The sequence below is a fragment of the Pimephales promelas genome, chromosome 5 (genome assembly GCF_988280905.1).
Source record: "Pimephales promelas chromosome 5, fPimPro1.hap1.1, whole genome shotgun sequence".
Classification (NCBI taxonomy): Eukaryota; Metazoa; Chordata; class Actinopteri; order Cypriniformes; family Leuciscidae; genus Pimephales; species Pimephales promelas.
Window position 1 is genome coordinate 20,821,682 of NC_142773.1, and position 27,523 is coordinate 20,849,204.

Sequence of the window (27,523 nt, forward strand, 5' to 3'; positions counted from 1 at the left end):
ACTGTTAAGTAGCTCTTGATATTTTGCTCCATTCATTCGTTCATGTGAAATCTATGCGTTGATTCTCTTCCTGTCTGTTCTCAAGCTTTCACTGCTTTTCTGTATGTCCAATAAGCTCCTCTCTACAACACACACACACACTGTAAACACACAGAGTCATTTTTCAATCATTAAAACCCTCTCAGACAGTTTGAATCGAGTGTAGACAGATTGTGTTTTGTGTGTGTGTGTGGGAAAGTGTTGTATCAGTAACTGGTTGGTAATCAGCTGTAATTGTGGAGCATTTTAAGATTTTTCAGTCCCTCTCACCACTTCAATCTTCTTCTTTTCACTGTACTCAAGAGATACTGTGTGTGCTGCAGTGCAAAGTCTGTATATGTTTGTGTGTGTGTGTGTGTGTGTGTGTGTGCCCATCCTTGGGGACCCTTCACAGTAGAATGCCCTGCGTTGTTTCTTTGGAAGGGTTTAGTTTCTCCTGCAGGCAGAGTTTGTGTGTGTGTGTGTGTGTGTGTGTGTGGCCGTGGCCGCATTAAGACAGATGCTTATAGGGTCCTGCACACCTATGCATAGACCTACTGCTTACATACACACTTATATTAAACTAGAAAAGTAAGGTTTGTCAAGATACACCTTGATGTTTGCTCTACAGCCTCAACGGCCCACTTAATTAAAAGATCTACTGTAATAAACATCATTCAAAAGTTTGGGGTCTGTAAGATTTTTTAATGTTTTTTGAAAGAAAGATTTTATGTTTGATCAAAAATACATTAAAACATTAATAATCTTATAATAATAGTATTACAATTTAAAATAACTGTTTCCTATTTTGATATGCTGTGTTTTTAAATACATTTTATTCCTGTAATGACAAAGCCAAATTTTCTGCATCCTTACTCCCGTCTTCAGTGTCACGTGATCCTTCAGAAATCATTATAATATAATATTTTGCTGCTCAGAAACATTTATTATTATTACCAATGTTGAAAACAGGTGTGTTTAATATTTTTGTGCACATTTTGTCAGGATTCTTTGATGAAAAGAAAGCTCAAAAGAAGCATTTATTTGAAATAGAAATTGTATGTGAAATTATATACATATTCACTATTAATCCATTTAATGCAGCCTTGCTAAATAATACTATTTTTTAAAACTTTTGAAATGGAAATATCTTTTATTTTGTGATTTTTTTTTTAACTAGACTTGTAGACTAGTACTGTACGACGCTATCATCATCATCATCATCATCCATTCTTCTCCCATTTCAAACAGAGAAAAAGAGATTTTTTTTGTCTTTTGAGAATACACAATTAGAATTACAAAATGATAAGCATAATAAATAAAAAATAATCTGTTATTCTGTATTTTCATCAGTCAGAAATTGAGTTTGTTGGAACGCGTGCGGCTGTCGACACCGAGACCATCAACAGTAAGAGCCCGTGTGATGATGCCCGCTGCGAATCCTGAAAGCGTGTCGGGAAACTGCGGGCTGGCGGAGGCGATTGAGGAGAGTCCATCAAGAGAGGGCAAACCAGGAGGGTTCAGTAACAGAGAGCGATTCAGAACTGCTTTCAGAATGAAGGCCTACTCCCTGAGACAGAGTTCAGAGGGTACGACACACACACACACACACACATATATATATATATACACACACTCACACAAACAATCTTAGAAATATGTACACTATAATAATAGATAAAATACAGTAAGTTTGTATAACCCTGTTTATATAAGTTTGTAACCCTGACCTGGTTTTGGTGTTTGATTGTAGATACAGGTGGTCTTCCTGACCCCACCCCTGAGGAGAAGGGCTTCCCACCTGACATACTGTTGGAGGAGATGATTCCAACTCTCAAATTAGTAATAAGAGCACTGCGGTATACAAATATCGTCTTATTTTGTCTACTGCTAAACAGTCCAAGTGTACACTACCGTTAAAAATTTTAGGGCCAGTAAGTTCTTTTAAAGAATTTAGTATTTTCCTTCAGCAAGAATGCATCAACTTGATATTGTTTGGATCACTATACTTATATTAAAAAATGTGGAAGACATTTATAATGTTACAAAAGATTTCTATTTGTTCTTTCTAACATTCTATTCATCAAGAATCCTAAAAAAAAACTATCCCTTTTTTTTTTTACAAACAATATTTTTCAACTGATGAAAATGCGATTTTTTTTCTTGAGCTTTTTCAGTTTTTTTCATGATACATCATATTCAGATGATGTATCATGTGACACTGAAGACTTCTACAGTACAGGTTAATATATATTCAAATAAAAAACAGTTATTTTTAATTACAATGTCACATCACTTAAAACTTTTGAACAGCAGTGTACATGCAAACACTAAGCGAAACTCAAGATTTTAGGATTTTAAATTTAATTTGTGTGTTGTGTTGAAGGATCATAATGTTCCTGTTGAGTAAGAAGCGTTTTAAGGAGACTCTGAGGCCGTATGATGTAAAGGACGTGATTGAGCAGTATTCTGCAGGACATCTGGACATGCTTACCAGAATCAAATATCTACAGACACGGTAACGCACACACATTTAAAACATACTCATATTTTTAAAGAAATATTCTATAAAGTTATGTTGTTGTTGTTTTTTCATTTCAAATTGTTCACTTGCGTCATTTAAACTGAAATATATATTCTTATTTTTATATTGTGTAAAAGACAAAACAAAAACAATCTAATATTTGTTTTTGTTTCATCTTCAGAATAGATATGATTCTGACACCTGGACCGCCTCTCACTCCAAAACACAAGAAACCCCAGAAACCACCTTTTCCGTACCCCTCACAGCAGTCACCTAGGTAAAATCACACCTAAAAATACTTCAAGGAATATAACAACATTATTATTAACTTTTAACTCTTTTTTAAAAAAAAGTTGTCAGCCAGCTCCAGCATTTTCGATCATCTTCACAAAAATTTCATGGCCCCAGGAATATTTTGTTGTGAGAATGTCTGAACATACAGCATACCAAAGGAAAGACAAGAGCCTCTGCTTTTAAAAAAAATACTATATATACACGTGTGTGTGTGTATATACTGTATATACAGTGTATATATATATATATATATATTCTTTTTTTTTTTTTTTTTTCTAAGTTGTGAGTAAAGTGGGTAAGATTATTTAAAAAAAAACATTTTGGACAAAAATCCAGAGATTCTGTCCTCTTTCAGAAGATGCATTATAGAGCCATCTACCATATAATGGTGAAAACACAGATTGGTGGGGGAGAATTGTGTCATAAATCATGTTATTAAACATTCCATAAATCCATGTTATGCATTATGGCCTATATTGTTGCTGAATTTTTGATGTTTTAAAAATGTATGTATGAACTCTTTCATTCAGATTTACTTTCTTTCTGACTTTTTCCTCTCAGACATGAGTCATATCTTGCCAAAGCAAGCCTGCCAGATCCTGAAGACCAAAGCATGATGGGTAGATTTGTGCGAGTCGAGAGACAGGTACTCACTCACTCTGACAGCTCGTTTTGTGCCTTAATGAATTGTTTGGCTAAACTTTGTCGCACCACCCTCACAGGTGGAAGACATGGAGAAGAAACTGGATTTCCTGGTGGATATGCATATGCAACATGATGTCACGGGCCCCGGCCACATGGCCATGGAGCGCTGCGACCCCACGTTGACCGTCAGCGTCGCAGGCGACCGCGTGTTCTGCAGCTACGGCCCGCCGCTGCACAATACACCGTATTACACGCAATCCAACACGCACCCACTGAGACCAACCGTCCTACCCATCAGCCCACTGCCAAGCCACTCCCCGTCCTCCAACGTCAGCCAATCAGGAGGCCACAGGGTGGGGACGCCGCTGTCAATGTTGTCGGTCACTCACGAGGAGCTGGAACGTTCGCCCAGTGGGTTCAGCATCTCCGCTGAGAAAGAGGAGGTCACGGGCAAGGCCTCGGGGTTAACGACGGGGTCGAGCTGGGGTCGCGATCGCCGATATTTAGCGGAGGGCGAGACAGATTCGGACTCTGATCCCTTTACCCCCAGCGGACCCATTGCACCCTCGTCCACCGGAGACGGGTTCCAATCCGATGGAGCGTGGGGAACACCACCCTAAAGACACACACACACTCTTTATAAAGACTACAGACTTTGTACAGCACAAAATGACACATAAAGACACAGACATAATAATACTCGTCATATCTAAATATGTATCCACTTCACGCTTTACCCCTGCAAAGTCGGGCTGCACGATATATTGAAATAAAATCGATATCGCAAAATGGTTTAGTGCGATTTTCAAATTTCATTTCATTAAATAAATACACATGCTACTTGCCAGCCCCGTCAAAAATAAAAACTTGATGGTTTACATTTAAAAATAAAGAAATTAAGACGTAAATATTAGTATTGTAATTTTACAGCAACAAAGAAAAAAAGTTGTAAGTCACCATGAAATCAAAATTGATAAATCTTATTATCAAATATTGCAGTATTTATTATAAATGATTTATCTGTGCACATCATTATTATTCATGTGACTCATAATCTTTAATCAAAATAACTTCACAACATCACTTCTCTGATGATGTGCTTACTGGCATGAGGGCGGGACAATAACCTGTCACTCACATGACATCACATCAACAGCAAACCATAACCATCAAATCAAGTCCAGCCCTACATTTTTATTTATTTATTTCACTCGGATATATATCACAACCGGGAATAAAAGTCTATCGCAACTTCTGTTTCATGCCGACCTTAATTTTAGAGTTTCAAAAAAATGTGTATTTGTATTAAATGGTCGATTTCTTATTTTAGTGTGCAACAGTTACAATATACATGTTTTGTTTAATATATTATTTAATAATAATCACAGCCAAAAATACGTATTATTATTATTGTACACTGAATAATACTGGTCAAAACAGTGGGAATGTGCCCTATGCAAACACTAGTGGAAAGATATATTTTTAAACTTATTTATTGAAAGCTGTTTGTGTTATTGTACTGAGTAAACCACTCAAATTTAAAAAGCGTTAAAAGGAATCATTTTACAGCTTTTTAAATGATTTCTATTTTGCACTCCCCAACAAAATCACTCTACTCATTCTAGAATAAATAATTCTTTCCAAATATAGCCATTTGGTGAACATCCCTATGTTCCAAATCCTTTCATATTGCAACATACAGCAGTAAAGGCAAATATCGCAATGTCATTTTTTTCCAATATCGTGCAGCCCTACTGCAAAGCAAAGAGCACTGCATGGAATGCATGCGTTTTATCTAGTGGTAGACACTGCACTTGGCAGATCGAGACTGTGTGGTTGTATTTGATTGGGAACTTTAAGGGAGGAGAACACAACAGATGCTATGCCATTTTTGTAAACATTTATTTTTCTATTTACATATCTTTTCATATGCATGGACTGCATGATTCATCCACGGAGCAGCTAAATGTATCGACGTCTCCTCCGGTTTGCACTTGCTTTCATTTTGAATACGAGAGAACGTTCGCGCTAGCTTCTTTCTCTGCACATGTTGAGCTTGTTTTTAGTTCCCTTTGCAGATTGTACAAATCTTTTTACTCTGGTCAGCATGAACTGCACTCTGGGATATATTGCATATTTTCCGCAGAATGAACGTCACCACTAGCTGTTTAAGGACCAAAAGCAAAGCCTCAGTTATCAATTCCTCAAGTGTCTGGCCTTAACCCAACCAATGAGCACATCCCATCTGTGAGCGGCACATAAAACTGCCAGCTCAAAAATATTGACACTGTAACGTAGGACCAACTTTCCCATTGCAACCACAGCTTTCTTAGGGTAAACCTACATCCATCACACAAATCATTCCAGGGAAAGACAGAACTTGACTGTGGGAACTTGGCACACTTTATTTAAGAATATTTTTTTTTTTTAACTCTGATCAGTTTATCTGTCAAATTACAGTAATTAGTAGTCACACTTACTGAATAAGTTTACTCCAAAAAATATACTTAGGTCTTCCAAAAGGTTTCACGTTGTTCAGATCCTGCGTAAATTCACTGTTCAAATGTGAATTTACATTAAATCAATTTAATCAACGTCAGTTCTTCCCTAGGTCAAGTGTTATTTAGGATCACTAAGATATTATTATAGTTTTTATTAATATTTTGAAATTGTTTTTATTTTTCTATTTTGAAACTTAGAAATGTTGCCTTTGCAACTAGCTGAAATAAAACACGTTTTTAAATATTTGATGTTATTTCGATAATGCTTATTTTATTTCAAGCAACAAATTTATTTTTTATTTTTTTATGGTTTTAGTTTTATTTAACTAACAACCCTGCCCCAAGGTTATTGGTTATACATATCTACTTCCCTTTAATATCTAATTATTTTAATTTATTTGTTTTACAATTGACAGTGTATAGATTTAATATCACTGTTTATTTAGTCTCTAATCAACCGAGTATGTCTAGATTTAGATCAATTTAAAGCAGATTAATCTGAGGTTCGGGTCATTTGTCAAGTCCAGTGTGAATTAAGTGTAGAGTCGAACAGCTGGTCAAGTTGTTCCAGTCAGGGTTGTCATAATTTCCATCGGCATCATTTGAAATAGTTTTATTCACCATCTCATTTACCTTTGACTCAAGGGACTTGATGCTCAGTAAATCTCCTTAAATTGCACAAATGTGAAATAATGCTACACATTAATTTAGGGTTTGAGAGATATTTAGTACATAAATACAGTAGCAGCTGTAAATCTGTAACAATCAAGACCATGAATTCAGAGAACAGAAGTCATAATCAATCCTTCAATCCTTTCCTTCTCTGTGTTTTTCTGCTTGCTAAAAGCCTAGGGTTATGATGAGGTCAAGGCAGTAATATGAGATTTAGTATGATGTTTGATACTTAAAGAGATAGTTCATCTTTTGAAAATGTGACTTTCTTCTGTGGACAAAAACTTAGATATTTTGTCCAAAATAAGAACGTTTTTGTATTTTGTATTCATGCATTCATACATTGTATTACATGCAATGAAAATCCAAAACTAGAGCCATGTGGGAAAAACAGTATGTGTATTGTGGCCATGAATTAACCATTTTTTCCCACGACTTACTAATACGTCAGCACTTTTAATAATTTATTCCTTAATTTTAAGTAACTCATTCACACGATATGATAATTTGATCCCTCGTTTTACTAAACCATGGCCACGTTGTAATAAATCGTTCCCTTGTTTTAGTTAAATCAAAACGACGGACCAAATTACTAAGTCGTGGGAACAAATTCTTAATTCGTGGCCACGACTGAATTAAAATGAGTGAACGATTTATTCATTCGTGACCACGATATATTTTGTCTGCATGTCATGTGCAGGGCTCTGTACAAAACAGACATATTTTCAAAATCTTTTTTGTGCTCTGCAATTTTTTATGTGACATTTGGCGAACTATCCCTTTAAATGTCCTGTAAACCTGCGATCATGTGACTTGACCCTGTTTCACGTTATCATCCCAGACTGAACACTGGCATCAATCCTTACATTTTATGCTGTGTTCATTGTCATGTTGCAATTACTGTAGTTAGACAAACTGTGACGCAGATCCTTATTTTGCCAAGTTAGACGTGTTCCTGAGTCAGCATATTATCTTGAGATGGTCCTCACTGCAGAACATGAAATCCACGGGGAGGAGTCAGATCCAGATCCAACTCCTCCCACCTTACATATACCTAAACCTACCCAGCTCCACCCCCTGATCCCTAAACCCACCAATAAACCTACCCAACTCCACCCCCTGATCCCTAAACCCACCCCTAAACCTACCCAACTCCACCCTCTGATCCCTAAACCTACCCAACTTCACCCCCTGATCCCTAAACCCACCCCTAAACCTACTCAACTCCACCCCTGATCCCTAAACCCACCCCTAAACCTACCCAACTCCACCTCCTGATCCCTAAACCCACCCAACTCCACCCCCTGGTCCCTAAACCCACCCCTAAACCTACCCAACTCCACCCTCTGATCCCTAAACCTACCCAACTTCACCCCCTGATCCCTAAACCCACCCCTAAACCTACTCAACTCCACCCCTGATCCCTAAACCCACCCCTAAACCTACCCAACTCCACCCCTGATCCCTAAACCTACCCAACTCCACCCCCTGATCCCTAAACCCACCCCTAAACCTACCCAACTCCACCCCCTGATCCCTAAACCCACCCCTAAACCTACTCAACTCCACCCCTGATCCCTAAACCCACCCCTAAACCTACCCAACTTCACCCCCTGATCCCTAAACCCACCCCTAAACCTACTCAACTCCACCCCTGATCCCCCCTAAACCTACTCAACTCCACCCCTGATCCCTAAACCCACCCCTAAACCTACTCAACTCCACCCCTGATCCCCCCTAAACCTACTCAACTCCACCCCTGATCCCTAAACCCACCCCTAAACCTACCCAACTCCACCCCTGATCCCTAAACCCACCCCTAAACCTACCCAACTCCACCCCCTGATCCCTAAACCCACCCCTAAACCTACCCAACTCCACCTCCTAATCCCTAAACCCACCCAACTCCACCCCTCAGATCTGGATCCGACTCCGCCCCCTAGATCTCCTGTACTAACAATGAGGTGCTACTGTTGATCTTGGAACAACATTCAGGAACAATGATCCAGGAACATTATGTATTTGGCGAAATCAAGTTCTGCACCTGTGACGTTCTACTCAGAGATGTTCATGTACTTGCTGGACTTGGACTATTAACGCCAAAAATGTATCTGCAGAGGTCATGTGGTACAAGTCAGAGCTCTCAGAAATTCTCATCTTACAAGTTTTGTATTTTGCGAGTTCTACAAGGACATGAATGAAGTCAGAATCACGTAATTCCAACATTGTGTGAACGCACCTAAACTCATGTTTGTGATCTCAAACGAAATCTATTTTAAACTAGTCACTAAAGCACAAGTGTCCACTGTTAACATGTACTGTTGTCCATTAGCATCCTAAACTAAACCTTTCAGTCACTTATCAGTCTAATAAACTGCCCATTATTTATCTCTCTTCATTTTCTCTCAGACTAAAAACTGTCAATTATTATCTCAGACCAAATACAGCTGCCCATTAGTATTATTATTACCTAACTGCAATGACTGCTATCTCTTTTCCTGTCTGACTATATTGACTGCTGTCTATCTATTCTGATGTACACAGAGACACTGCTGTTTATTGTTTGTGCCTTGGCCTTTTAGAGCACCAGTCCCTCTCTGCCACCCATTACGTTCTCTCCATCATGAATCAAACCTGCCATCATTTTGCTTTTTAGGCCATCCATAATCGTTTTGCTCTCAGTGGTATCAGTGAAGCGTCTGTTCATTTTACTAGGACCTATTCGGTTGTGTATTTTCCTTTTAAAGACCCAACAAAAGATGTTTTAGTTCTCTCTTCTTTTTGGTTTCAGACGAAATGATTTCACACTAGTGGCCTTCTAAGCTCTTATATTCATTCCAGTTTTGAATAATAATCTTTATTTACATTCTGGTCAAGGCCAGTTTTAATAGTTTGATTTGATGAGATAATATGCAAATGTTATGATGAACTTGATTTTTTATGTTAAATCTTCAAATTGCACCAGTTAGTAATAAAGTATATTAAAATAAATGTTGCCGTTTGTTCTTGTTTAATTATAAGTAGTTTATGTCTCTAAACAATGAACATGTGAAGTATTTTATTACAATTTGAAATTGTAATAAAATATAATGAAATTAATGAAATATATATATATATATATATATATATATATATATTTTAATTTTATGCATTATCTCCTAATTATTTTTTTAATCGATTGTAATTAATCATGAATAATTGCACCTACACTCTCAGAACAAAAGGTACAAAAGCAGTCACTAGGGCTGTACCTTTTCAAAAGGTACATTTTTGTACCCAAAAAAAGGCTGCATATTGGTACATTAGTGGTACATATTAGCACCTAAAATGTACGTATTAGCACTAAAATGTACATATTAACACTTAAAATGTACATATTAGCACCTAAAATGTACGTATTATCACTAAAATGTACATATTAACACTTAAAATGTACATATTAGCACCTAAAATGGACAAAAGTTTACAGCCCCAGTGACAGCTTTTGTACCTTTTTTTCTGAGAATGTAACATTTAAGTTAAACATTACAAATTTTTATATTGTAATAATTTCACATATCATTTCCAAATTAGAAACAACATATATAAACAGTATATATACACCACAGCATATTTTAAATAATTGATCTAACAGGTAGGAAATAGGCCTGTACAGAAAAATTATCAAACTTCACAATTTTCACTGCATAAATTATCATTTTAATGTAGATTAATCCTCATTAAAGGTACAACAATATGTAGGAATTTTTCGCCACAAGAGGACGCCGTTACCAAAAAAGGTGAAGCTTGATGACGCTATGGGTAGGCATCTCGAAAACGCACCGCTGATATTGATCCTCATTGTAGTTCTCCATTTTTGTCCCAAAGTCTGCTTGCCATGGTCCATAATGTTTGAACAAAACAACAACCGCGTGCAGCTAAACGTTACGCACTACGCAGTTGTCCACGTCTGTCGCCATGGTTACGTCATGGCATAAATTATATGCAGAATGGCAGTACGAGCGAAAACCGAGACATTGCGTCATTGGCAGGCAACATTTTTTTTCCGGGACGGCCACTCATTTAAAATTGGAATCAAAAAATCTACGGAGACTTTTGGGATATTGTAAGTACACAACTGCAGGAAATATATATCACACTGTGCAAGTGATTTTTGGATATTTTATTACAAAATTCCTAAATATTGTACCTTTAAAGCTACAAAAGTTACTCAGTCAAGAGCAGCGAGTGATTTTCTCTGACATATATCCGATGTCCTCACAACTCTTTACGGCCATTTTAGACTTTATTTAACTAATTTAAGACTGTGCTTACGAGGATACTCCACAGTTGGCTTTTTGTCATACTTTTGTGTGCTTTTGTCCGTTCAAGAAAGAAAATTCAATTCGTGTGAAGCAGCTTTCTGTTCTGTGTGTGTCTGTCACATAGACAGAAGATACACAGACAAATTGGAAATAAAGTACTTTTTTGCATCTTATCGGGCTTGAATAGTAGTTTAATAGCAGTTGAACGAATGATAGCGATCATATACTAATCATCATATACTGTAGTGCAGCCAATAAGTATGTGTGTGTGTGTGTATATATATAGAGAGCGAGATAGATAAAAAGTAAATAAATTAAGTGAAATTAAATAGAAAAATGTAAAACAGTAATGGGATTAAGCATCCAGTACTAATCATGATCACATTAAAAAAAAAAAATCAGCAGTTTCTGGTCACCAAAGAGCCTGAATTCAAGTGCAGTATAGAGTTACCATAACAGAATATAGGTGGAAATATTGTGCTGAACACAAGCAGATCTGTAAAGGGGTTGTTGTGGGAATGGCCCGCTGCCTAGTTCTTGGTCTCCAGGACAACAGAGTTTCCCATGCCTTGCTCTGTCCCAGAAACCATACGCTGCCAAACAGGACAGAGTGCATAAGAAGAGCAGGTTAGCAGCATATACAGGACATGTGATTTTCATGTTTAGAGAGAGGCCAAATGTGTGCGCAAGTGTCAAATTCAGTAGAGAGACAAGCTATACTATAATTTGGTCAAATGTCTACAACTATAGTGAAACGCCCAAAACTGGCTCTTTAGGATGTGTAAAATGATTGGAAATCACATTTGTATAAGAAAAACTGCATCTATGAAATGCATGTGTGTGGGTTTGCATAACTGTGTGTTACATTTAGCAGGAGGGAGAGAATCTATATCTGTGTGAGTTTCTTTGTGTATGAGAGAAAGAGAGAACGATTCTATATCTGTGAGAGTATCTGTGTGTGTGTGTGTGTGTGCTGGTTTGAGAGCAGGTCGTCTGTGTTTGCCAGCTGAGCTCAGGTGACACACTGGAGAGCTATTACAGCCTGCTGCCCTCTCCAGGGACCATGATGCCCTGCTGGTTCTGTGTGTGAGTGTGTGAGAGACAGCGGACAGCGAGCAGACGGCTGTCTGTGTCCTGCGGTGTTTGCGTCTCTCTTCTGCAGGTGAGTGTGGGGTTTTTATTTAGTTCACACTCTTCCTCACACACTCACCGTTTCAGCTTATGCACTTTGAAAATGTAGCTAATTTTAATGTCGTACACATGCTTTTTTGTTATGTATTAGTTTTATTATTTCGATATTTTTCTTTTTTTATGAACAGTGAAATTTTAGTTTGGATTAATAATTCGGTCTTTGTGGAAATTTTAAAAATGCAGTTAATTCATCTTTGTATATTTTTTATTGCACTGAATTAGTGTACTTAATACATAATACATTTATTTATTAATTTATTTTCCATTTTACTGAAAGAAACTAGGTTTAAGAAAAGGTTCAGGGAAAATGATTTCACAAATTTGTTGAAGGTAAATGTCTGCGTTCAGACCAACTTTACACACAGAAAAATCATGTTTTAAAGAAAAAATATTACTCTCCCTTCTCTCTCTCTCTCTCTCTCTCTCAGTTTGTGTTATAATTACAGCAGGCATTAAAAAGGTTAAATCTGATGGAACTGAAAGATTAAACATTTTGACGGTAACTGTTCCACACTGGCGTTAAAAGGATTTTTGTAGCTAAATTTCTCTAGAGGATTGAGCTGGTGCTGTTGTGCCGTTACTAATGAGGTCTTTCATCTTTAATGTTATTTGCTCATTTTAACTTGTGAACATCATGATCTGTGTAGAGAGTTAGAGAAGAGCCGCTGATAGAGGCTAATTGAGTTTGCAGTGACTGATCCACTCTCTGTGGAAATTAATTAGAATTGTGAAATCTTGTCAAACAAAGAGCCTTAGCTTTATTTCACAAATCCACATGCATGTCCACACCGGAGTCAGAAATCAACGAGGAGGCAAAAATAGAAGCAGCAACAACAATCTGATCTTTTCTGATCATTTCATTCCACTTTAATTATTTCTGAAAACTATTTTTAAAATGTATGTATAAGCAGTCGTTTTTGTCTTAGCATATCTTCTGCATTATTTATAGCTATTGCCTACTTGGTATTGAATGTTTGATGTTTTATAATTTCATATTATTAAAAAAAATATGCCAGCTTAAATTTAATAATAACCATGGAATTCTATTTTTATTATAGTTGTGGTAATATTTTGAATTAGCTTTTATTCATATATTTTTATTTTTCATCTTTATTTTAGTTAATTTTTTTTTTTGAATAATTCTGTTATGTGCTTTTGTCATGTATATATTGCTATATGGGTTTCATTTTTATTTAGTTTTTATTTTCATTTATTTTCAGTAAATTATTTTATTGCTTCAACCAATAACTGTAACTTTTAGCCCTCTAGTGGTTAAAAAACAAAACTGCATACATTTTGCAGAAGATCATTATTTTGGTTGTGCTTCGGCTCTGCCTGCGTGACTGTGCGGCCTTCACAATAGATAGGCTTATGCTTTACAATGAACTCTATTAAAGAGCTTTATCGTTTCAATAAAATACCTTACTCACCTGCTGTGTAATAAAATCACAATTTCTGCGCCTTAAAGCCAAGCCAGTGTTGTTTTTCTTTTTTACAAACTCTGTCATGTTGTCTTTTTGCCAGCAGACTCTTATCTGTTCTGTTTTTGTTTTTAACTGGTGATAATTCGGATATGACGAAACACACTCGAGCGAGTGACCTATGTATGCAATTTCCCGCGCGAAAAAAACATCCTGTCAGCCAGATCTAAAATATAAATCGGGGTAAAACAAAAACACGTTTTGGAAGAAGGATTGATGTATTGCCTCATTTAAATTTTGATCATTTTTAACACACACTCACACAAAAAACTTTCATAGTGAACCTTAAGGTGCTTTTCAGCTAATATTTATATTTAATTTTATTTAACAATGACGGTTAATAGTTAAAAATCAGTTAATAACCTTGGCTCACTGTGTATAATGTATGTTCTCATTACTATTAACACTTTTGTTGACTAGATATATGTAATTTATTAAGGTATGCGAAACAGGTGCATATATAGTCTACAATCTTTGAAAAGTTGTTGTTCATAGTTTCAGTGTTTTAAAAAAAACGTTTTTGCTTTGCAGAGATGGCTAATCTCAAACTAAAACATTGGATCAGCATCAGAATCTGCGCTGTCATAGTAGCTCTGTTCCTTATTTATGCACAAGGTTGGTAAATGAAGAATACAAATAAAAATACAAACATTGCATTCATTTATCTGCTAGTCAAGAGGTAAACAATATGTATGTTTCAGTTTTTTCTAGACAAAGCCAGTGGATGCAAACAGAAAAACGAGAGCTCCTGATGTCCACAGGTCAGAGACTTTTACATGGAGGACAAGTACCAATCAGAACGGGACACAGCTCTAGTACAACACACGGATACACATTTGAAAAAGCCATACAGAAGGCGTTTAACTGTTTATTAATCATTGCATGTACTGAATATTTAAAATGATTTTACTTTCTCAGGCCTAATGATTTGGTCAATGTGAAATGATAAATGTGGTGGAAACTGGTAATGAGGTTCAGCTGTGTGTGTGATTTAGGAGTAATTTACAGAGCATTAATGTTTTTGCCGATCGATAGCTGATAGGTATAAATAAGTATAATCTTCATTTACCCAGAGATCCCAGCAGAGGACATTGACCCTGCCTCTATAGATCTTACAGGACTCGTCAACACACTCATCAATTCTTCACAACCAGGTATCACAATATATACACACACATATTTATTTGGTTACGGGCACCATGTGTCTCAGGGGTATAAATGAAGGGCACATTAAAACCATTTGGAAACTTTACATCACGCTTTCATCATTAATTTAAAGTTTTTATTGTTTTACCTTTGTCTCAGACCGATACATTTAATTTTAAATTATGAAAATATTATTACATGTTAGAAACTATGCTAATCTAAACAAAGAATGATATAACATTTCAATATATATTTTGTGGGAAATTATTTATAGTATTACATATTAAATTATTTTAATTTTTAATTATGTTATAGGTATTAAATCATTGATTTTTGCATTTAGCCATTTTATTCCAAACATTTTACAGCACAGAATACTATTAAACGCAATACAACACTCAAGATGTGATTAAAAAGTCATGTTTCAGAAAAAACAATGATAAAAATGACAAATAACACGCATATATAGAAGCAAATGCACGTACACATCTCAAAGTGTTGTTTTTACGTGTGTTTTCAGGTTCACAGCATCTTTTCTCTTTACTCAGTGTGACGTCACACAGTTCACTCTCTCTCCACAAGCTCACGCTGCTGGTCTACAATAGTAACTACCCTTATCCAAATAACACTGTAACTACAGCACCAATATGACACAAATATGATGTAGTTCTGCGTGTTTGCAAGCATGTATCTGTGCATCATGTACACATGTGTGGGTGTGTGTAGTCTCAAACTTTCAGGACATTGAGAGCAGTTTATTTTCCTTGAGATACTGTTACTGTCTGACAAACAGGACCAATGACCTCACAGGTGAAAAACCTCCTTCGGTCGACCTTGATTGCTAATCTTATAATAATAATAATGATAATGAAATATATTTCTAAATCCCTTTCGTGTTTTCCAGATTTCACGGCTATTCTATTGGATGTAATGGGAAATTCCACCAGTTACCTGCAAGAACTATTTAAGTCCAACTCTATACTTTCAGGTAAAGCACCAACTATAATCACCTACACATTCCTGGATATAATATCATATGGAACCTCTGTTTGCCTCACTATTAATGTATTATAATGTTGTAGCACTGGTCCTTCTCACATAATATGCCATGCTCTCAGTGTCATTGTGTCTGTGTGGTCTTGGTAAACTCATAGTGGGGACAAAATGCAACCTTATATACGATTATAAAGCTTATAAATCATACTAAATGATGTTTTTTAAAGATGTAAATATGCAGAAGGTGATGGGTACGTTTAGGGGATAGAATATACAGTTTGAACAGTATAAAAATCATTATGTCAATGGAAAGTGCCCAATAAACATAAACCAGTAAACCCAACGTGTGTGTGTGTGTGTGTGTGTGTGTGTGTGTGTGTGTGTGTGTGTGTGTGTGTGTGTGTGTGTGTGTGTGTGCTTTTATCATTATTCCAGTAAGTCAGAAGAACAGCTCTGATTGCATATATATCTGTGTCATGGCTGGAAAGACAGGTGAGTTCTAGCATGAAGTGATTTGTAAGAGTTTATTCTAAATGTCACATGCGCCTTTTAATATTATACTGCAAAAAGTCATTTTCTTAAAGTGATAGTTCACCAAAAATGAAAATTCTGTTAGCATTTATGACCTTTCAAAACCATGACTTACTTTTACAAAAGCATACAGACAAGAGCAATCCAAAAGAAGAAGAATTAACTCTTCAAAGTAATGCATGACATTATTTGATTCGATTTTTTATTATTATTTTGTTAACTCACTTTTAAATGAATGCATTACATTTATTACTGACAATTATTCATGCTTTTAGCTACCTTTAATTTGTAATCTCCTTTTTTATTATCAAAATAAGTAAGAAAAACCTGAAACTAAAGTAAGGGCATGTGTTCAGACAGTGATTTGTCTCAGCTGTGGGATATGGGCTCAGTCACACCTTTGTTTAATCAGACCATCACTGAGGAAATACCCAGAGGTACACACACACACTTATATTTATCACTACAACAATTTAATAAATTGGAAACGTGCTGGTCAAATACTATGATTTCCCCCCCCCTGTAGGCAATATGACATTTCCAATGCTGCCGTTTGGTAAGTGAGTTCTAAGAGTGTCTGTTGTCAGCTATGATGCTACTGTCTATGCTGTGAAATAATTTTCTTTATGCAATGATATATGAACATTTAATGAGAATGCAAATCTTACCAGTCAGAACGTGTCTTACCCTTACAGTAGTGTGGCATGACCTTCCAAACAACAGTGACCTGGTGCTGTGGCCTAAAGCCAGTACAGATTCCTACAGGAGCAGAGGTATCTTGACTATTTAGGAGTTAAATCTGCAGATTTAAAGGTTTAAAGGGATGGTTCCCACTAAAATGACAATTAAGTCATAATTTACTCACCCTGGTGTTGTTCTAATGCTATATGCACTTCTTTCATTTATGGGCCACAAAAGGAGAATTTAAAAAAAATTATCCTGCTTGCACTCATTTATACTGTATAATGGCAGTGAATAGCAAGTATCACAGCATGCCCATGTCCAAGTGTCCTAGGGGTGTACAAATAGGGTGTGGCATTATATGGATCCGTGCGAGTGGGACAATTTTTTTTTATTCTCATTTTGTGATCCATAAAAGAATGAAAGGGCATACAGCATTAGAACAGCGCCAACGTAAGTAAATTATGACTTCATTTAATTTTTTGGGTGACCTATCCCTTTAGACTTTGCATTGACACTTACTGCCTTCTTAGCAAACACAGAATGTTCCCCTAATGTTAGTATTTGGTTGCCACTTGGTTATTTTTTGAGAACCAAAAACTTTGCAACCATAAAATAACGTTTCCCAAGTTATTTTAAAATAATCTAAAATAATTTAAATGGTTATTCTTAGATTCCTTCCCTAATGGTTATTTTTAGGTTATTATTTTGCAGCCAATAAAAAAATTGTTCCCAGAATTAATAAACAGTTAGTTTAAACTGTTTTGTGTAATTAACTGCTTGGTTCTTCCACTATTTCCACAGTGTCAACCAGCGACGAATCCAAAACAGTCTTGCCAACCACTTTCGCAACAATGACATCATCACCCCTTATTAGCTCGTCAGTAGCCCCTCCCACTACAGTCACTCTGACGACCACTGCTACTGTTTCTATGACAAACGCATCCACTAGCCATCTCACAACTGCTGTGATAACCCAGCCAAAAGCTGAAACCATGACAACACAGCCAACAAAATCACCACACGCGACTGTGACCACGGTAACCTCACAGACCATCGCTACCATGGTGACCGCAACAATTTCACAGCCAACTCAGAGACAAACAACCATGACAAGCATCCAGCAGCTTACTAAAGTATTGCATACAGAAAAACCAGGCAAGACCCTTCATCGACACACACACACTACACACACACACACTACACACACACAATGGAATCTGACAAGTTTGACCTTTTATTCTGTTAAAGCGGCAACCGCGACACAGTGGAGCCTTGGCACAGGCTGGCAGGGTTAATTTTATTGTTGCCATGACAATGATTTGATTTGAATGGAGTCAGACTGAGTCATTGATAGTATCCATAGCAACGGTCCATTATTTTCCCTGGAGATTGTTTTGATTTGGCTGGGTCAGGAAAGGTTAAAAGCACATTAAAAATCAATATACACACTTAAGTCTGTCTCATCGAGTCAACACACAAAGGCCACAGCATATGCGAGAGAGTTAAGAGAGAGAGAGAGGTGAATCATAGACAGCTGAACTGCTTACCTGTTGTCCATGTCAACAGCTCTCAATACAGGTGTCCCCATTCAGAGTGGGAGCCCTCAATGACCCTTGAGTAGACATTGATTCCTGCAAATTAAAATAGATATGACCACTAGATGGCACCAGAAGCTAATATAACATGCAGCTTTGTAGAGAGTACTGTGGCATAGCAGTCTGAGATTTCACCAAGTGCAACATGATCCTGGATCAACATTCCAATCAACCAATTAGATTTGAGGGGCAAGTTTACAGTTTATGTCAAGTTGGTTTACAACCAGAATTAGGTACACCTATATCAGTGTTATTCACCTATCATTTCCCTCTGATATTAGAGATAACATAAATTATGTGAAGGGTTAGGTTTAGGGGTAGGGATATGGTTAGCATTACGTTTTCGGACAGGAATGCTGTTCCAGGATCAAATATGTTGACCCAGGAACACGTCTAAAGACCCGTTCACACCAAGGACGATTTGGAAGATTGTTTCGCCTCCAGGGGTCACTAACCAATTACAATAACAAAGTCGTATATTAATGACGATCTTTAATGGATGAGTGAATACATTAATGTTTTTTTAAACTTGACTAGTATGAAGCAGGGCGCGATTGCTAGACGTAACTTACCAGCGCTAAACAACGCGAGTCCCGCGGATATAAAGGAATAAGGACATTTAATTCTACCGAACTACACGCAAGTGCTGAATTACTCACACAGGTCAGTTTATTAGAGGAATTAAACTTGAGGTAACTTAAGGTAACGCAGAGCTGTTTTACTTGCTCTAACGGTTAAAGTCCCCGTGAAATCAAAATTGAACCTATTTACTTTGTTAGCGCATATTACTAGTCTTGTGGTGAACAATTAATCCGTGCAAGTGAATATATATAAAAAAAATGTTTTACCTTAGTAATCTTTAATCAAAAACTGAAAAGTTACTTCCGGTCTGGAACGGTTTCTTTTTCTGATGACGTAGGTTTTACAGTTTGGGTGGGGAAACGCTTAACCACTCCCCTCAAACCGTTAGTTTGCTATGAGCGAGAGATGGAGAGGAGGAGCTCTAGAGTAAAACCCTGCCCTCTGTTCAATATTCCGTTTCACTTGGAAATACGTCACAGCACTGGAGAAAAATCGTTTGCAACTTCCGGTTCACGGGGACTTTAACGTTACACTATCAAACTAAAACTGCATTTGTGTGTGTTGGGTTGTTTGTTGGCTGAATGAGACTGAGGTAGATTAACGTTAACATTAGATAATAACATACAGATTCTAACTTTTCATCATCATGTTGATCTATATTGCTCACCTGTTTTGCTCAAGTAACATGCAGCACTCGCGTCTCTGTCAAGTCGAAGTTAGTCGCTGTTGATCTTCATTTTAGTCCTCTTGTCTCAAAGTCTGCTTGCCATGCTCATAATGTTTGAACAAAACTCTGCTAGGGACGCTCACGCGCTGTTGAGCTCGCATTTACGGGCATAACCGACCCAGTTGTCGACGTCTGTCGCCTTGTTTACTAGTGCAGTACGTACGAGGTCAAACCTGGCGGAAACCGGGGGTAACGCGGATATGACGTCATTGACTGGTGACTCCTCACCCCTGCCCACACGTCCCGTTTCCTTGGTTAAACAGCGCAATTTTCTCACGATTTACAAATAGTAGGCTATTAAACATTTGGGATATTGTAAGTAATCAACTAAACAAAATATATAACATTGGCCTAGTGGTTTTTGGATATTTTACTGCAAAAATCCTGCATATTGTACATTTAAGATAACAATAAAGATAGGCTATAGTTCTAAAATCATTCTCAATATTAAAGAATAGCAGACTCCTCACCACATCACAGCTGTAATGATAACAGCATCGAGGAACGATATCGTTGGAATATCGTCGGTATCCAGCCGAGAAACTATAAAACTATTGACAGACAATGGGAATCGATCCTGCTGTAACAAGCTTGAGCACAAAAGTGACAGACAGCATGCGCTTATTAATGTAAACAGAACAATATTGTCCGCTGCTAATATAGTTATCTTTAGTTATCATGCTTGGTGTGAATGGGCCTTTACTCAGCAAAATCAGGACATGTGGCATGGCAATAATTTCTGCACTACAGTGTCACTAATTAAAAACAAGTACACCTACAGTAGCTGCTGAGTATTATATTTACTTGAGTAATACTTCATATCTTTATTTTAACTTAAATACATAATTTTGTTTACTTTCTTCACCACAGCGGTAGGCTACAGATATTTTCTAATTCATACAATTTTTCTCACAATGAGTGATCATGAAGGCTTTGTGAGATTTTGTTTAGGCTTATTGCTCACACCAAGAATGATAAACATACTGTAACTCTAACTATAAATCTGCTTCCACAGCATGGGACGATGTTCTGTTTATCATATACACGCGCTGCAATTTTTTAGCTTTTTAAATTCGGGCGGATTCTATTTGGCTGTCAATGTTTTTATCATTCATCAGCTGGAAAAAATCCTTCTTAAAGTAATAACAAGATTTTGGTCTTCTTCAGTCGTTATGGTGTGGTGGACTTGCTTTTTTTCTCTTACAGAATTAGAACGATTATTAAAACTTTGTAGTTATCGTTCTGGGCTGCATCCGAAACCTTCCCAAAATCAGGCAATGACTTTGTAGGCAGCGTTTGTGTACGAATGTACCTCACCAAACTGATTTTGGATAGACTTTTGTGGCAACGTAAGGATCTATAGCACTAGTAATTTCTAGCTAGATATGACATTAAAAAGTGGGAAACGTTGATCAAAAACACAAAAAAATGGCCACCCGCAACCTTCAGACGCCATCTTTATTTTTATTTGCTTAACTGTCACAGACTAGAAAGCACAGGATTGTGGCATTTTAAAGGGAGCGAATGATACATCTATGCTGCCTTCAAAAATCGATCAGATGAAGGTATCGCAGGAGACAGGAATTGAAGCTAACGCTATCGTCCTTGGTGTGAACGGGCCTACATTAGTACCCTTCTATTTGTTGATAAAACAGACCTCCCCCAAACTCAAGTCATTGGTTGAGCTTAAATTGCTGTCTCGATGCTAAAAATGTTTGGATAGCAGACACATAATTCTTGTCCATTATTCTATTTGTCATGACTTTTTTCTTTGACAGGATGCCCATGGAGAATGGAGCTACTTCGTCAAGGAAGTGAAAAAGAGGACCTGAAAGAGACCCTTGAAGAGGAGCCGATCTGGGGCAGGGCGACTATCAGCTCAGTGAAGCTGCAGCCATGTGTGTTTGAGCTCTGCAAGTTTTACTCTCAGTGTGTGTGCAGAGGATTCAGTCACAGAGCAGTAGAGTTACGGAGGTACAGCTCTACACAACAACTCAATTATTCACTAGTCTTAAAACAGACATAAAAACGGAGATGCATGTTACAGAACACCTGCAAGTTACATATATAGATATTCAATAGGGTCCAAATGTCTGAAGTCATATTGACAGCCTGGGAATCAAAGTGTGTACATAAATGGATTTTTTTTAGTAAATAATACGCTTTTTCTAAGTCAATTATATATGCAAATTTGTGGCACTGACCACCATGTGACCTCCATTGTACAAAAGGTCAAATTGCCTTGCTTTCATGAAGCCTGAGTGCTGCTGTCATTAAGTTTATAAGGGGATAAACCAGAGCTGTGTCTGAAACCGCTCACTCGTTCACTCATTCACTAATCCCTATATAGTGTATGGCATTTGAGTGCACTATATCTGCAAGGAGTGAACGAGATGAAGTGAGTGAATTTGGACGCTGACGTTTACACTGTGCGTCGGAGAGTTGGAGCTGTCGCAGAAAAGGCTTCGTCACGCGTACTGATAAAACTCCTTTTATCTTACATTACCTACTTTATAAAATAATATTAACAACAATAACAATCATAATGACTTTATTTTGTAATTATACCTCCGTGCCAGCTTTGTAATTGTACATTAACTCTCACGTTCACAGATGACGTGTCGTCGAGCGCCCTCCGTCGACCGTTATTATGTTCAAAACGACGATTAACGGATATTTTTCAAATCCTCCACTGGATGTAATGTAATCTCTGGTTTAAACTTGCTCGCGCCGAACTTACATGCGCGCTCAGTTCTCTCCGCATTGGATTGTGGGAAATAGGGCTTCAGCGAGTGTACATCGAATGTACACTCGAATTCAGAGAGGATTGTGGGTAAAAGTAGTGAATGAATGTAGGGAATGATGTCGTTCACTCAGAATTCGGACACCACTACAAAATGGCCGACACCCGATATAGTGCACTATTTAGTGGATAGGGAGCGATTTCAGACACAGCTCGCATATTAAGACAATCTGAAATTCATTTTAATTTTTCAATTAATCTTCTCAAATGTTTATATTATATTTTAGAAAACTGTAAAACAGAAGTGAAAGTACTGACAGCATTAGTGATCTCAGACTTTCGGAACCTATGTCACAGTTTTGGTTACAAAATCAATAGTATCAGGCAGTAAGTATTTTAGCATATATCCTCAATAGTATTAATTGTATAAACAAGATGTTTGCTATTTTTTGTGCTCTACAGATACTGTGTGGACAGCCATCGCTGGTACGAGAGACATACAGCAGAGGTTTGCAGTCGAATGAGGAGAGTCACTTTTTCCAAAAGTGAGTTACACAGCGTCAACAAATCTAACCCTAACAGAGATCAAATCACAACATGCTATCATATAATAAAAAATATATAAATATATTATATTATCATACTAAAAATGTCATCACACACCTTCACTGAAAGTCCATTAAAATCAGCAACAGCAGCAGATTATTGAAAACCCTGCATTATTCCTTCTTCTAAAATTAGTTTAACCAAGTTTTATTCTTGTTTTCAGTGCAGTTGAAGTTTTAATATCCCTTAATCATTATTTGTGTGTTTCAGTGCAGTGAATTATTTAAAGCTATGGCTTTCTGTGGTTAAATCAGTGTGTGAGTGTTTACACAGGTCACTGTTAAAGACAGGCCTCATTAAAGAATCTGTACCTGCATGTGGATCTGAACTCATTAAAGTGTGTGTGTGCATGTGTGTATGTGTGATACAATGAAACACACTCTTCCTACAGGACTAATGATGTCTAAGGTCAGTCTTGATGGTGAAGAGTATTTTGCAGGATAAAGATAGAATAAGATGAAATAGGCTGCAGGCAGACTTGATTGTAGTGTGTCTCCAGCGGGGTAAACTGCTTAGTCGCTGAATAATCTCATGGCATTTGAGGCCACATACAGCTCAAGCATACAACCATTCTCAAATATCATTTTCAGCCATTCTCAATATCGTTTTCTGATGTCAGACATGAGCTGATTACACAGAAATGCACAGATACTACACCAGTCACCTAAGGGCAAATCCTACAGGAATATATACAGAGTTTGGAATCACTCCTGAAAGATCCTAATTGAATAAAATAAGAATAAAGTGTCCTACTGGATGAACTGGATTTCATTATTGAGTAACATATCTTGTATTGAAATAACGTTTTTCTACTGGACAGTTAAAGGGACTTACACAGGCAGCGTTTGTGTTTCACAATGAAACTGAACTGAGGCAGAGTAACGGTTAATTGATTTACAGCAAAACAGAGCAAGATTTGGTGATAAATAAGAGAATATTTACTTACTATGATAGTAATTTCTCGCTAGAAATGACATCGGGAGTGGGTAACGTTGGTCAAAAACATATATTTATACATAAATTGACAGCAAGCGCAACTTTCAGATGCCTTATTTCTTTTTCTAGCTAAACTAAAAAAATGGAAAGCATGGGATTGTGGGATATTAAAGGCAGCGAAAGATAGAACTGCTGGCTTAAGAAATCAATCAGATGAAGGTATCTCAAGGTATCCAGACAACATTGGATTCTGACGTGATGCCTTCCTGCCTTAGAATACTTCCTCCAAAGGCAGCATTTTTCAGTTTTCAGAATAGGATCAGAATGGGGAAGGTGATTTAAGCGACTTTGAATGTGGTATGGCGGTTGGTGCCAGACGGGCTGGTCGGAGCATTTCAGAAACTGCTGATCTACTGGGATTTTCTCACTCTCCAGGGTTTACAAAGAATGTCCAGAAAAAGAGCATATATCCAGTGAGTAGCAGTTCTGTGGTTGAAAATTGTCTTCTCAGAGGTCAGAGGACAATGGACAGATTGGTTCGAACTGCTATAAGGCAACAGTAACTCGTTACAACCGAGGTCTGCAAAAAAGCAATGTCAATAGAAAATTGGAAAAGCTTTGCCTGGTCGGATGCAACATTCAGATGTTGGGGTCAGAATTTGGTGCAAACAATATGAAAGCCTGGATCCATTTTGCCTTGTACCAATGGTTCAGGCTGGTGCTGGTAGTGTAATGGTGTGGGTGATATTTTCTTGGCACATTTGTTGGTCCCCTTAGTACCAAGCATACTACCCCCTTAGTAGAGCATTTTTTAAACGCCACAGCCTACCTGAGTATTGTTGCTGACCATGTCCATTCCTTTAAGACTGAGGATGTAAAGGGGACTGCAAATGTAAATTAGCCTTTGGCTAACTCTGGTACAATGCATCAAATGCTAACATTAATGTTCGAGATTGTACATGGTCCCTAATAAAAATAAATAAATAAAAAGAGAGTGTACCCATCTTCTGATGGCTAATTCCAACTAGATAACGCGAAATGTCAAATCATCTCAAACTAGTTTCTTGAAGATGACAATGAGTTCACTATACTCAAATGGCCTCCACAATCACCACATCTCAATTCGATAGAGAAGCTTTTGGATGTGAATGGGAGATTATTATCATGGATGTGCAGCCGACAAATCTGCAGAAACTGCATGATGCTAATGTATCATGTCAATATGGACCAAAATCTCTGAGGAATGTTTCCAGCGCCTTGTGGAATCTATGCTACTAAGACTTAAGGAAGTTCTGAGAGCAAAAGCAATGTGTAATAAAGTGGCCAGTTGAGTGTAGCTTGTTCAATAAAAATGCACTATGATTGGTTCTTAAAAATTTCACTTTGAAATTAATTTTTGATATGTTTTAGCTTACCTCAAGAGCATCCAAGATGTAGGTGTCTTTGTTTCCACAGTATTTTCAATTGTTGTCTATCAGTCATACAATGGAGATTTATGGGGCACACCTCAAAGAGCATGCACAGAGAAGTCCAAATTAAACATGATTTAATGACTCGTAAATGTAAGTACACATTGATGGCCTAAGACACAAAAGTTGACAAATATAGATGCAAATGTGCTAAAAAGTGACTGTCAAAAATTCATACCAGTTTTTTAAACATAGTTTGAAGCTAAATGTGACAAAATGTTGCTGTTATTTTCAGCATGAGCCGCTTTACAAACGGCGCCCCATAGTCATGGGGTTTCTTAGATTTCGCTTGAGACCGGTATAAGCATTCGCCCTATGCATTCGCCTCGATAGTAGTCGTGTCTCCTTCATTGCGTATTTTATCTTTTGAATATATGAAGAGTTCAGATGCAAAAGCCTCTAAGTGCCATTTGAAATTTTCTTCTAAAATGATCATTTTTATCAAGCTTGTATATTTAAGTTCAGTAATTTCACTTAAATGGCAATGAAGATTACCTATTAATTGTCATTTAAGTGAAATTACTGAACTTAAATATACAAGCTTGATAAAAATGGTCATTTTAGAAGAAAATTTCAAATGGCATTTAGAGGCTTTTGCATCTGAACTCTTCATATCCTTCCTGTAACCCATACTGTAACCCCTTGTGCATCGATCTGGAAGATATCGCTGAGGTATTGCTCCAGAAAAGGTCACTGACACGCATGTGACCATTTGTTTGACGGGCGTAGCAACGATAACTTGGGGGCGTGGCTTTTGCTAACGGTCAAATAAAAACGTTAGAAGGGTTCTTGGTGCAATCCACTGGTTGTTGATTTGAGCAGACGCACATACATATTGTTCAAGTCCGGTATGTATCATTAGAGAAGTTTGTTGTTTCAAAGTAAGATCAAGTTATCACATTTTGATTTAGTAAAAAAAATGATATTATGCAGGTTGTTAAAAGTTCATTTTTTAAAGTCCGCATAAAGGAGCACTCAAATCCTTATTTTACTTCCATAATGTAAAGTTATTCGATGAGAAAAAAATTATTAACAGGAATTTATTGGATTATTAAAAGAAGCCATTCCATGGTGATGTCAAGAAAGCTGTGTTAAAGATTACAAAAACAAACATATTTTGTACTGTAATATCATGCTGTGTTGAATCTTGCACTACAACTCAATTTTGAGTTCATGTTGAAGTAATTTACTAATACACAATCTCTTTCTCTCTCAGATCTGAAGCAGAAATGTCTGGCAAGAATGTGTGTGAAGATATAAGACAAGAACTGAGAATCATTTGCGGTGACAGACATCTGAACCATCTGAAATCCAGAATGTGTGTGTGTATGTGTGTGTGTGCGTAAGAGAGAGAAACGTGTTCTGTTAAACAATGAACTACATTAAAGCATCTCTGAATCTGAATAGTAGTGTGCAAATCTATAGTGTCGACATTGTACTTTGTCTCTCCTGTCCTGAACACGAATAAAACCAAACATATTTACCCATGTCTAATTTGTATTGTCTAACTACACCAACAAACACACTAAAATAACTTTGTGTTTAATGTGAAAAGTATTATAAAGGTCAATCAGTACTGAAAGGATTGCTAAAATTGGTTGAATACAGTGTCATTACAAATAGATTACATAATAATTATGTGTGCTGTGTATTCTTTTTTTGGAGTATTGCATCATTCACATCATGCTTAATTGAAACTAGAAACCCAGAGAATACAAAGAATCATTTACAACCCCCAGTTTCTGCTTGATCCTCACCTGAGTTCCTGTCACACACACATACACAATGGCTAGTTGTTTGAGGACCCCAGTTTTCAGTTGGGGTCAAGACCTTTACCCTGGATAAAAGAGAGGCATAGGTGTGTGTGAGAGATCCCAC

General features: G+C 37.1%; 2 protein-coding genes across 2 annotated transcripts in view; both read left to right on the plus strand.

Moving 5' to 3' along the window:
• The window catches only part of kcnq3 (potassium voltage-gated channel, KQT-like subfamily, member 3), a 43,000-nt gene extending 33,355 nt beyond the window's left edge, over window positions 1-9,645 (plus strand). Inside the window, exons 11-16 of the mRNA XM_039694633.2 lie at window positions 1,372-1,607; window positions 1,772-1,877; window positions 2,405-2,536; window positions 2,724-2,819; window positions 3,398-3,482; window positions 3,559-9,645. Coding sequence (XP_039550567.1) covers window positions 1,372-1,607; window positions 1,772-1,877; window positions 2,405-2,536; window positions 2,724-2,819; window positions 3,398-3,482; window positions 3,559-4,101 — 1,198 coding nt within the window. The 3' untranslated portion in view covers window positions 4,102-9,645. The remainder of the gene's footprint in view (window positions 1-1,371; window positions 1,608-1,771; window positions 1,878-2,404; window positions 2,537-2,723; window positions 2,820-3,397; window positions 3,483-3,558) is intronic.
• A 2,291-nt stretch (window positions 9,646-11,936) lies between these two features.
• hhla1 (HHLA1 neighbor of OC90) lies at window positions 11,937-27,128 on the plus strand. The gene is made up of 15 exons (XM_039694679.2): window positions 11,937-12,120; window positions 14,162-14,245; window positions 14,332-14,391; window positions 14,704-14,784; window positions 15,297-15,380; window positions 15,503-15,586; window positions 15,681-15,764; window positions 16,208-16,264; window positions 16,660-16,740; window positions 16,830-16,859; window positions 16,999-17,076; window positions 17,789-18,142; window positions 21,670-21,865; window positions 23,097-23,179; window positions 26,862-27,128. The coding sequence occupies exons 2-15, from the start codon at window positions 14,164-14,166 to the stop codon at window positions 26,903-26,905; spliced, it is 1,398 nt and encodes a 465-aa protein (XP_039550613.1). The 5' UTR covers window positions 11,937-12,120; window positions 14,162-14,163; the 3' UTR covers window positions 26,906-27,128.
• The last annotated feature ends 395 nt before the right edge of the window (window positions 27,129-27,523 follow it).